At 39.0% G+C, this 13,065-nt stretch overlaps 1 protein-coding gene across 4 annotated transcripts in view; it reads left to right on the top strand.

The window, feature by feature from the left end:
- Positions 1-5,871: 5,871 nt before the first annotated feature.
- dot1l (DOT1-like histone H3K79 methyltransferase) overlaps positions 5,872-13,065 on the top strand; it is a 36,959-nt gene continuing 29,765 nt past the window's right edge. For 2 of the 4 annotated variants that reach the window (XM_074635820.1, XM_074635818.1), the window contains exon 1: positions 5,872-6,271. In XM_074635820.1, the coding sequence (XP_074491921.1) occupies positions 6,191-6,271 (81 nt within the window). In that variant the 5' untranslated portion in view covers positions 5,872-6,190. The remainder of the gene's footprint in view (positions 6,272-13,065) is intronic. The other 2 variants (XM_074635819.1, XM_074635821.1) reach the window with 1 other exon arrangement.

Genomic DNA, 13,065 nt, shown 5'->3' with positions numbered 1-13,065 from the left:
TTAACAGTTTTTATAGGATCGTATCTTGACATTCTGGCTTTGACAAAAGTCAAAAGATGCAACTTTCTCCTCAGGAAGATTCAAGATGTTTATTGTCACACCAGTTATACAAGTAAAATCGTGTGAAATACTCTTTGCTGGGAAGCTCTATTAATGAAACGGTAAGTTAAGTAGCAAAAAATAAAATAAAAATAATAGTGTATTTACAAAAAATATATAGTATAATAATAAAGAAGTATTTGGTATATGGTAAATATAGAAGCAAAATATATATAAATATATGGGAGCAGTAGAGGTTGCATACTATAAAAATATTGCACAGGCATTTTTTTATATATATATATATATAGCACATATTGCATTGATTGAAGTATTGCACTTGTTTATGGCTTTTTTTGTGAGGGAGAGAGTGTTGTATGATTTATCTGTTTAAGAGTCTGATGGCCTGGGGGAAAAAACTGTTTAAGAGTCTGCTGGTGTGAGTCCTGGGGGTCCTGTATCTTCTACCAGAGGGCAGGAGGGAGAACAGGCTGTTGTGGAGGTGTGTGTTGTCCTTAATGACCCTCGGGGACTTCCTGAGGCACCGCTGGGTGTACAGCTCCTGCAGGCCGGGCACCTCACACCCGGTGATGTGTTGGGCTGAGCACACCACCCTTCCCAGCGCCCTACGGTCAACGTTGGTGCAGTTGCCATACCAGGTGATGAAGCAGCCCGTCAGGAGGCTCTCTATGGTGCCTCGGTAGAAGTCCCTGAGGATTTGTGCTTTCGGTCCAAAAAAGTACATAGAAAAGCTATTTTAGCCACAACAAAAACAGTTTTTGGAAATCTGAACACTCCATTCCATATCATAAACAAGAAACTGATGTGTTTGACAGAGCTGTTTAATAGACTAACATTTGTTTACCATTACTGAGGCCATGTAGTGAAGAGGGAGTCCTGCAGATGGCAGTGGTTACACACTGTTAGTTTCCAAAGCCTCCAAACGGTGCTGGCAGTGGCACACCTTGTTTTTGTTTTTTAAAAAAGCAACAAATTGAATAGAAATAGAAATAGATCCCTCTGCTCTCTCCAGTTTGCAATGTTTCTCCTGAGAGGTAAACTGTCACATACAGTCAGTGACACCGTCAGGGATCAGTTTGATGGCAAGGGAATGACCATTCCTTTAATATTCAGGGTGTTTTGTGCAGTCTATACTATTCTGCCTCTTCTCTTGTTATAACCTATGACTGCGTATTGTTTAATGCCAAGTCTTTTGTCTTGCACTGAAATGTGGCTCCATTAATGAGAGGCCCCTGGCATGGCAGCGTGAGCAGAAGATGCTCCAGCGAGGCACCGGAGAGGACAGATCTCGCAGTAATCTGACACACTGTGAAAGATCCCAGAAATCGACATAGCGACTGTGTTCCACTTGGCCGGGCTGAGCTGTGCCTGAGCCTCGCTATGCTGCTACTGGCTCCCGTCCCAAAGCTGGCCTCAGCAGCGCTGCTGAGGGAGCCAGAGGGGGGCCCGGTCAGAGAGTTCACCGTGGCGAGCTGCCATCACTCCACCTCCTCAACATACAGCAGCGTATACATGTTTACACACATCGCAGAGAGACTTTACTCCCTCCCCTCTCTCTCTCTCTCTCTCTCTCTCTCTCTCTCTCTGTCTCTGTGTGTTTCCAGAGTTTAATTTGTCTGCACTGAAATGCACAGAGGGGTCTACTTCTATTTAGATTCTCTGCTAACAGAGCAAGCTTTAATGGGAAAATAGGCCACGGTTGAAATAAAGGTCAGTCAATTATTCGGGGTAATTGGTATGTGGTATTACACATGAGGGCCTTTCATAATAGAGTCAAATAAAATGGTTCATCTTATGTAACCTGCACTGTATCCAGAAGCTAATAGTGGCATCATACATGTAGGTTGATGTGCTGAGAGGAAAAACATTTCTGACTCCTGGCTCCTGATTTGTGGGCAGCTTGGCAACTTGTGACTGTGTGCACATAAAAGACCAATCTGAAAGGAAAAAACAGCCTTTAAATAGTCACTGAAAAACAAATTCGATCAGAGAAATGACGAGTGAATGTGATTTCTCCAACATGTAAAATATAACCAGTGTGATAACTAATGCATAGTGGTGGAAAGTAACTAAGGACATTTACTCAAGTACCGTACTTGGACACAAATTTGAGGTACTTGCACTTTAGTATTTTCATTTTATGCTTTTTTCTTCAACACATCTATCTGACAGCTTTAGTTACTTATTACATTTTCTATTATTATTATTATCAATTTTATTATATTATTAATTATATTCTTTTTTTATTCATATTATATTCTATTATTTATTCCAATTTTATATATACATATACATTGTAAAACATTGTAAAACATACAATAAAGATTAAATCAGTTCCTTCCAACGTTTTTGGCTTGTGCCCCCTCACTGTATATAAAATCAGTGTCTAGTTGGGGTCTTGTCAAGTTTCAGATGTTTCTGAGTTATTTGTTCCATCAAATAGACATTTCTCTAAACTTCTCACATCATTCATTTAAATAATAGTTTGTGGCCCAAAAGAGGGAAATTCTTTCATATTTTACATTTACAAAAAATAAAAGATGAGAGAAAGTCTAGAAACTGAAAACAAATCTGTCTATCAGATCTTAGTTTCTTCTTCTGTTTCTGTTTCTTCTTCTTCTTCCGTTTCTGTTTCTTCTACTTTTTCTTCTGTTTCTTCTGTTTTTGTTTCTTTTTCTTCCTTCCTTCCCTTCTTCTTCTTCTTCTTCCGTCCTCCGTCCTTCTTCTTCTTCCGTCCTCCCTTCTTATTTTTTGTCCTCCGTCCTCCCTTCTTCTTCTTCTTCTTCTTCGTCCTCCGTCCTTCTTCTTCCGTCCTCCCTTCTTCTTCTTCTTCGTCCTTCTTCTTCGTCCTTCTTCTTGTTCTTCCTTCTTCTTATTCTTCTTCCGTCCTTCTTCTTCATTCTTCTTCTTCTTCCTCTGTCCTTCTTCTTCTCCTTCCTCCGTCATTCTTCTTCGTCTTCTTCTTCTTCTCCTTCTCCTTAATCATATCACGACCCCTCAGATTTATGTGGTGTCCCTTTGGAGGGGCCCGGTCCCTAGGTTGGGAACCACTGAACTAAAATAGCTAACTGTATATAATGTAGTTAAAACTAGCAGCAGAATGCTGCTCTAACGTTGATGCTTCAGTATTAACAATCTAATAATGTCACATAGAATCAGATACCAGACAAAGGACATGTTTTACTGCACAACATGTACTTTTGCTACATGAAGCTGAAAATACTTCTGTACTTTTACTCAAATACTGTATTTTGAATGCAGGACACATATTTTTACATGAATGTATTTATACTTTTACTTAAAGGATCTGAGTCCTTCTTCCACCGCTGTTAATACAGTATGATAGAAAGTAACTGTGTTATGTGCGTAGACAGCGCAGTGCAACAGTAGAACTCACTGTTGTTTTTGTTACTCTGCTGTTTTATTAATTTTGTACTCGTGGCGCAGAGAAGTGAACACACAACAGTAGTCGTGCACACACGTGTCCACAGACCTGTGTGGAGGTGAGCGTCCAGAGTAATAACCAGGTCTGCTGGTTTACAGCCAAAGAGCTGCACTCACTTCAGATTTTGGTTTATTTTGAATTTGTAGGTGCCAGGAAGGAAAATTATGATTAATCTCAGTTTTCACCACCTTTATTTTATAACAACTGTCTAGAAAACCACCTTCAACAAGTTATTTCCATTACACTACGGACAAGAAATCCATGTTTTAATGTTACATAAACCTGTATTTTATTTAACCTATGTTGTTAAGCCCACATTATGGAACATTTATAGTTTTTTTATTGTTTATGAAGACTTGCCTTTTTAAACCCTGTTAGAATTGAGGCAATGGGACAAAACTGTTCAACCTTTTAACCACAATGTTCTTCTGTAAATACTCCAGTCAGACCGTGTCCTCATTTAGGACTTTGATAAGTTCATGTCCATTGATCCAGATTCAGGTCAACCAGTGTCATGTTAGGAAATGCATTTACTAGTTTAAGTAGAAGGTTCAAGGTTCTTTATTTGTCATTTGTCAATTCCAGCAAAGCAGTCATTGGCAATGAAAATCTTTCAACAATGCTCATAAAATATGTATATATAAAAGGGCAACTCATACAAGTAAATGTAAAAGCAAAATGATAATCTAAGGCATAAAATAGTGCAGTTAAAATAAATATAAACATAAGTAATTATAAAATGGTAATGTAGATTTAAATTTGTATTTTTGTGGTTCAGATGGGAAACTGAATGTAAACAGGGAGTAGTATTTATATGCATGATGAGAAGTAATCTATGTACACAGAGGTGTAAACAGGAATGTTGTATGTAATAATGAGAAGTACTAACATATATACAGAGATGTTAACAGGAATGTAGTATGTACATAATGAGAAGTAAAGTATACAAAGGTAAATAAAGTATAAAGTGAAAATGGTAGAGTGCCTCAATCTGAGTTCAGTATTTATAACTGTCTATATATAAATATATATATATTATATTATATATTATATATATATATATATATTATATTATATATTATATATATATATATATTATATATTATTATATATATATATATTATATATATTATTATATATATATATATTGAGATATATAGGTATATATTGATATAGATATGAAACCAGAGCACCAGGAGTAAACTACAGTAGTCTACCTTTCTCACAGCTGACATTTTACTTATCACATACATGTGTGTAATCAGCATTAACAAGCATGTGTATTTCATATAGACATGGTAGTTCTAGGACCCAGGTGTTGTCTTGTGCAGGAGAGACTAATTAAATCACAGAGGTCTAGAAAAAATAACACAGAGTTTATAGTTGTGCAGATGTTCTATTTATGTGTGTTGGTCATTTATAACGGCAAACTCTGCAATAATCTGCAGTGCAAAAATGCAACTTTTAGCCTGATTTTGATCACTGACATTTGAATAATTTAGAATGATATAATGTATAATTAAATTGTCTAAAAATTTGTATGCAATGCCCTCATTATGTGACTGAAAACTTAAATCTATTATGTATTAAAGGCTGATTAGTCTAATTAATTGATTTGATTAGGAAAATAGGTCAAGTCATTGTAATCATCAGTAATCATGGCTTAAATTCTAACTTTTATATATATACATACATATACATACATACATATAATATATATATATATATTATATATAATATAAATATATAAATATATATATATATATATAAATATATATATATATTAATATATTTATATATATTTATATAATATATATATATATTATATAAGTCTGAAAAATGTCTGGAAAAAAAAGTCTGAAAAATGCAAAAAAAAATGTCAGAAGAAATAGAGTCGGAAAAAATTCTGAAAAAAATGTCGGAAGAAAAAATGTCTGACAAAAAGTCTGAAAAATGTCTGGAAAAAAAAAAAAATATATATATATATAGTTTTATATATATATATATAGTTTTTTTTATATATATATATAGTTTTATATATATATATATATAGTTTTATATATATATATACATATATATATATATATGTATATATATATATGTATATATATATATATATATAGTTTTATATATATATATATATATATATATATAGTTTTATCGCCCAGCTCTACATAATTATTTCTGTATTGAGCTATTATTAAAAAAAGTCGTGATGTTACTATAACTATGAACTATAATGCCGTCACGCGCCGTGGGACGGGGTGCTCGCTCGTGCTTCAGCGTTGCTGGCCCACGCGCACGGATCACCCTCTCAGTGACGTCAGCGGCCCCTCTGCCTCCCCCCCCCTCCTCCTGCCATATTTATTCATGCCGGGCAAGATGGCGGCGCTACGGACGATGTGTTATTGCCAGTGGACATAAAAACAGGCATTTTATTCAAAAAGCAAGAGCCAGTCAGAAACATCCAGCCACGGGGACCGGATCACGGGGTATTTACCGAGTAACGAGCGTCGACTTTACGTTATATTCCCCGCTGTTTCCCCCGTTTATTTCCTCTGAAACAACATGTTCAGGTCGTGTAGCTGCTCGGCTGCTCGCTAACCGACCGACCAGCTGGCTAACACAGAGCCGTACCGAGCTACCAGCAGCAGCTACCGCCGAGCCGCCACCGTGAAGCGGAGGATGGGAGAAAGGCTGGAGCTCAAGCTCAAATCTCCGGTCGGAGCGGAACCCGCAGGATACCCGTGGCCGTTACCAGTATACGTGAGTGTTACCACCGTGAATCTCTCCGGTTACATGTGAACAGTTGGTCTCTGTTTGCTGTCTTTGTGTTAGCTAGCTTCTTCATGCTAACGGTGGCTAGCTGGAGGAGCCATGGCACGCTCGACCGTTGAATCAGGTCATTCTGGTCTGGTCTGGATGGTGACACACATGCTGCATCAGATAATAAATATCTAGCTTGTTTTATTATAAACATACGGTACATTTGAGTAGAGTAAACGTTAATAGGTGGAGAGAAGTACTCAGGTATTGACACACAGGTGATAAAGAAGGTGTTTTGATATAGAAACGACTTAAAACAGACCACCAATCTGGTCTGGATGGTGACAGACATGCTGCATCAGACAGCTACACTATTAGATATTTAGCTTGTTTTTAACTTGTTTTATTCCTTTATTTATTATAAACATACGAGTAAACGTTAATAGGTGGCGACAAGTACTCTACAACCAAGCCAGATATTGACACCCAGGTGATAAAGAAGCATTATGTCAGTGTTACAGTAACTTTAACCTTAAAGTGTCTCAGGTATGATCCCTCATGTTCCTACTGAAACATACATAAATTAGGTCACAACTGTTTTTTTCTGCTCAGATTTACTATTTGATAAACGATCACATAGTTATGTATGTAGTAGTTGTGTGTGAACTCTGTGAGGTTTCTCAATGCTGCAGGCTTGTGAATGTGCTCGTATTGCATTCCTCGAGTGCTTAGTTTGTGTGTGTGTCTGTGTGTGTGTGTGTGTGTGTTTTTATCTAATGGCATTCCCATGATTGAGACCAGCTGGTTGTGTTTAGTTGTTTTGAGTTCTGCACATTTATTTGATCCCAAATCTGTCAGTTGTTCTCATGGAACTTAAAAAACTAGCTGGCCTAGGAAGGGAGACTTCTTATTCTCTCTTACATGTGTACTGTAGTTGTATTTCCATGTCAGCACGTCAGTGTCTGGTTGCAGTTGACTCATTGAAGACAAACGGAAAGGGAAGCGGTTGCAAATCCTGTGATCTTTTTCAGTGGTGTATAGTTAACTTTAAATTGTGTTTCTCTTTTATAGTAATGTGCGGTGAGATTGACTGAAAAAAAGCTAGATTTCTCAGCATGCCTGAATGGGGTCTTTTCTGTTCATCTCCTCTCCACCCACGCTGTACCTATAGTCTGGTATTCTGGTTATTTTAGTTCCAGCTATTAGTTTGTTTGTTTGTTGTTGAACTGAATGAGTTTCAGAGTTACTTGCAAATGTAATCGGCCACTCCTCGCTGCTTTGGCTGACGGTAGTAGACTCTCCCTTTTACACCAGGCCTCAATCTGATAACACTCAACAGTTCCTCCCTCCTGAATTTATTGCCTCAACCATTTCATTATGTTATGTTCTAGGGCTGTGTATTGGCAGGAATCTGGCGATACAATATGCATCATGACAGGGGTAATGAGTCAATATATTTGCAATACTGTAAGCAAGGAGATATATTGCTTTGTTTTGTAATTTAAGCCATTTTAGAATAGGCAAAAACAACAAATGCACGTTTTGCATGCAAAAAAACGACATGTTTTTTTGTCCCAAACTGCATGTGATTATCATAAAGTGGGCATGTCTGTAAAGAGGAGACTCGTGTGTACCCATAGAACCCATTTTCATTCACATATCTTGAGGTCAGAGGTCAAAGGACCCCTGTCAAAATTGCCATTCCAGTTTTTCCTCGCCAAAATGTAGCATAACTTTGGAGCGTTATTTAGCCTCCTTCCCGACAAGCTAGCATGACATGCGTGGTACCAATGGATTCCTTAGGTTTTTTAGTTTTTTAAGCCAACGCATGCTAAAACCTCGGAGTGATCAAATAGCAGTCAGGATTTTTAAACAGGTTAATATAAAATCGATACAGCGTTTTGGAGAATCGATCAATCGCACAACATAATATCGCGATACTCACGTGTATCAATGTTTTCGTACACCCCTATCCTGGTCCAAATAAACTCAAGAGCAAGCATGTTAGGTATTTATACTGTTTAATATACTGTTGACCTGCATGACAGCTATTTATACTGGGACTAGCTTTTGAATTAGAAACAGCTGATAGCATGTGGAGTTCTGCAATATGGAGCCTATTCATGTGGCGGTGCTCTCCTCCTGTTTTCAAAGGGGAAAGACTTCCTCTCTGTGCTCCCTTCCTCTCATGTCCATATGGTCAACTCTACAGGGAGGAGGACAGAAGAGACTGCTCCTCTTCAGCAATGCTATATTAATAGAATTCAAAAACACATGCCAGTGTGTGTTTTCCCCAGTCACGTTTTAAACTGCTTGTTGGTGACAACAGATCCCGCTCCATGTAGATTAATTCTTCACTCCCACAGAGCATGAACTAGTGGAGCGGATAGTGGAAAAATCGTGCAAATAGTGATACAAGCACCAAATTTGGCATGATGATTCCCGAGGGGTCACTTAGCAAATATAAACGATCGGCCACTTGAAAATCCAAGACGGCGGCCATTTTTCAAGATGGCCGCCAAATTGACCTGCCGTTAATGGTTTCTCTCATAGAAATTCATCTACTTGGTCAATTTGAGTGATCTTGGTGTCAAATTATGTGATTTCTAGCATGCTGGATCTTATTTTGATAGTTAAATAATTTTTAACTTCAATATAAATTTAGTCGCGGAGAATGTTTTTCTTAAAAAAATGCATGATTTTGATGAACTTGAATGATTGTGATGTAGAATTATATGTTTTCTGGTATGCTATCTAATCTAACAATTTTTACAGCTTTAACATCCTCCAATACGTTTTTTTTTTTTAAACTTTTGGCTGTCCGGTGAGTCTTTGCTTTGTGGTGTTTGCATGGCTCAATTGGCTTGTAGGCCTACTGTTGTAGATATCAATAGCTGCTGTTGCCATAGGTGTAGGGGCTTAGTGGTAGAGGTAGCACCTTTGTTTCAGAAGTCAGCCACATCCTCCAGGATGGACTACTCGCACTGGTTCACACTACTTGCCCAACTCTCATCTATGGCTCCATGAAGTTGCCAGTGCACGGCAATGACCACACCTCGGACACCATGTTGGCTCACGGGCTGAACTAGGTGAGGGCAAAACACAGAGAGTCTCTGTGTGATGGAGTATTTCTAGCTCCAAATTTCAAAGTGCATAGAGTCAACGAACCAGCCATCTTTATCCATGAGGTTCCCACACCAACATATCTATCAGTTGCCTCTTTCTGGTCTTGGAAAACACAGACAGGCCAACATACATAGCAAAAGGTGTCTTCCTGTCCTTGGATTGCCTGTGGACCTGCGATCCTTCCCTGTATTTGGCAAAACAGCTCTACTGTAACAGTTGCAAGGTCAGATTTTGATGTGCCATTTTGGAGTTGTGACTTGATATCAGCCCCATGTTCAATCATACATACAAACTGAAGCAGTGATGGTGGGACGGTATCTTCAAGGTACCCATCATGAGACGTGCTGTTGAATTCTGATTTATGCTGAAACATGTCACGACGTATCATCTGAGCAGCCTTTGCCAGGTGGACTGCTTCTCCATATTTGCTTCCTTCTTCTGGGACAGCTCTTCTTTCTTCTGCAGCTGTTGGGCATTCAGATAGGCTCGTTCTCGTTTGTACAGAGCAGCCAAGCAAGCAGGCTGACATCTCCAGCACTCAGATTGGGAAGGAGCTTTCCATCACTGAACGGGCACTTGCTTGCATGGGATACAGCTAGGTTCATGCATTATTTTACGCAATCTGTACACTATCTGGATAACTGAAACCCCATTATCCTTGGCTCGGCTCTCCCGCGCTTGCACATCCTGTCGATTCAGGTTTTGCTGCCTTAAACTGATCAGGGGTTGGTAGTAAGCAGCATTTTGGACACTAAGTATAATGCTGAATCCTACTTAGCTGACGTTAAACCCCATTCTGAATTACACAGCAGCGATTGTCACCAGTGTGCCCTGGTAGTGCCCGACAATCACTCCTTTACAGTTCTTTGCTGTTTTTCCAATTCTGGCAGCTGGGTTGGAACCTCATGGATAAAGATGGCTGGTTCGTTGACTCTATGCACTTTGACATTTAGAGCTAGACATACTCCATCACAGAGATACTCTCTGTGTGCTACCCTCACCTAGTTCAGCCCGTGAGCCAACATGGTGTCCCGGGGTGTGGTCATTGCCGTGCACTAGCAACTTCATGGAGCCACAGGTGAGAGTTGGGCAAGTAGTGAGGACCAGTGCCAGTAGTCCATCCTGGAGGATGTGGCTGACTTCTGAAACAAAGGTACTACCCCTACCACTAAGCCCCTACACCTATGGCAACAGCAGCTATTGATATCTACAACAGTAGACCTACAAGCCAATTGAGCCATGCAAACACCACAAAGCAAAGACTCACCGGACAGCCAAAAGTAAAAAAAAAAACGTATCGGAGGATGTTAAAGCTGTAAAATTAGATAGCATACCAGAAAACATATAATTCTACATCACAATCATTCAAGTTGACCAAGTACATGCATTTCTTTAAGAAAAACATTCTCTGCGAGTAAATTTGACAGCCATCTTAAAAATGTCCGCCATATTGCAGTTCAAAATTATTAAAACTATCAAAATGGCCGCCGTCTTGGATTTTCAAGTGGCCGATCGTTTATATTTGCTAAGTGACCCCTCGGGAATCATCATGCCAAATTTGGTGCTTGTATCACTATTTGCACGATTTGACTGAAAAATGGATGTTAGCCGCTCCACTAAACACAGCGCTGGCTGTGTTGTGATACACACAACATGGCTGTTGCACAGGCTGTTGAAATATAAGGCTTGCTTTTATACTCTAATCCAGCCCCCAAGATGAAGCCCATAAAAATACTTTTCTTTCTTTCTTTTGCTCTGTGTTTCTCCCCGTCTCTCACTAAATCCCCACATCTGTGCATCTGTAAATGCTTCCATATGAAGAGCACCTCTGGTATGGTGCAGCTCTTTGTCCATCTGGTTCTGGGTGTGGGGGCACGCATTAACCAGGCCGACATAGCATTTAAAAGACACGCTGCTGCTTAAGTACTGCTGAACTGCTGTCTTTGGTTTGGTTCTCACCTGTGAACTTCACCTATTATTTATTTACAGGGCTGCAATTACTGTCAATTACATGTCAAGACAGCTCCTCTGGATAGCAGTATGCTTGTAATCATCAGATACTATCTTGTTTTAGATAAGAGTGTAGGGGTGTAAGAAAATATCAATGCACATGAGTATCTTGTCATATTTCGATATGTTGTGCGATACTGTATAGATTTTTTTTTATTAACCTCTTAAAAATCCGACTGCTATTTGATCTTTCGGAAGTTGTTGCGGGCGCTGGAGTGAGGTTACTGGCATGATATGAAACTAGAAAACCTAAGGGAATCCATTGATACCAACCATGCCGTACTAGCTTGCCGGGAAGGAGGCTAAATAATGCTCCAAAGTTGCGCTAAATTTTGGTGAGGAAAAACTGGAATGACAGGGGTCCCTTGACCTCTGACCTTCAAAATATGTGAATGAAAATGGGTTCTATGGGTACCTACGAGTCTCCCCTTTACAGAAATGCCCACTTTATGATAATCACATGCAGTTTGGGGCAAAAAACATGTCGTTTTTTTACATGCATTATATATTTGTTGTTTTTGCCTATTCTAAAATGGTGTGAATTAAAAACAAATCGCAATATATTGCTTTGCTTACAGTATCGCAATATATTGAATCGTTACTCTTGTATCGTGAAGCGTATCGCATTGCCAGATTCTTGCTAATACGCAGCCTTAATAGAGTTGTTCCGATGCGTCCGATACTGCCAAAAATTCAGTACGCCAGTCTATGCACCGATCCAATACCATAATTTATTAACCCAGAAAAAAATCAACTTGTTTAACCGGATTATTTTATAATTTTTTATATAATTAATTTCTGTTCTTCCTAACTGATAAACTACATAATAAAAGAAAGTTCTATTTCATTCATTCTATGTATGTATTTCTTCATGTTTTACAAACCTGAGCCAGAACATACAACAATGATAGTAATCATATCACATCCGTACATGGTCAGTAGTAAACAGCTGTTAAATAATAAAAACTATATATATTCTTTTTAATCACGCTGGTATTGGATCGGTACTCTGTATCGGCAGATACCTCAAGTTCAGGTATCTGGAATGAAAAAATGGTATCGGAACATCTGTAGTTTTAGATACTGACGTTGTGTTAGTTTGAGATTATTTGTGGTATTTCGTGGTAAGTACAAGTCTTAGTAATTTGTTCTCATAGGCTACTGAGGTCTACACGTAGTGGAGCAGCACGTAGCGTAAAACCCCTAAAACCCACAATGTGTCACACTGATGTCAAGGGAGATTGAGTGACTGAAGAGGTGGCGTAGAAAGGAGGAGTCATAAATGCGTCAGTACAGCCACAGCAGGGAGAGAGAGGAGGGTCTCCTGCTCTTTTTGTCTGCCTCTCGCTTTCAGACGGTGTTTATTTTTAGCAGCAGCACTACGCTGGTGTTGCTGTGTGCCGTCTTTGTGTGAGCAGGTGACCTCCCCTCTTCAGTCTCATTCGCTCGCTCACACAGCCTCTTTCATTTACACCTTCCATATTTAGTGTAAAAATCTGCTGAAGAAAATTTGTAGCTGCTTATTAGAAACACAGCTAGCTTGATAATATAGCTGTGCTGCTGACAGAAATAGTACATTTCCTGTGTTACCATGCATATTTGAGTGTGTGCGCGTGCATGTTTGAGCTGTGGCGGAAGTTTGCGTAGTAGTGGCGGGC

This window comes from Sebastes fasciatus, chromosome 5, assembly GCF_043250625.1.
Source record: "Sebastes fasciatus isolate fSebFas1 chromosome 5, fSebFas1.pri, whole genome shotgun sequence".
Classification (NCBI taxonomy): domain Eukaryota; kingdom Metazoa; phylum Chordata; class Actinopteri; order Perciformes; family Sebastidae; genus Sebastes; species Sebastes fasciatus.
Note: the sequence above shows the minus strand (reverse complement) of the source record. Positions and strands in the feature narration are given on the sequence as shown.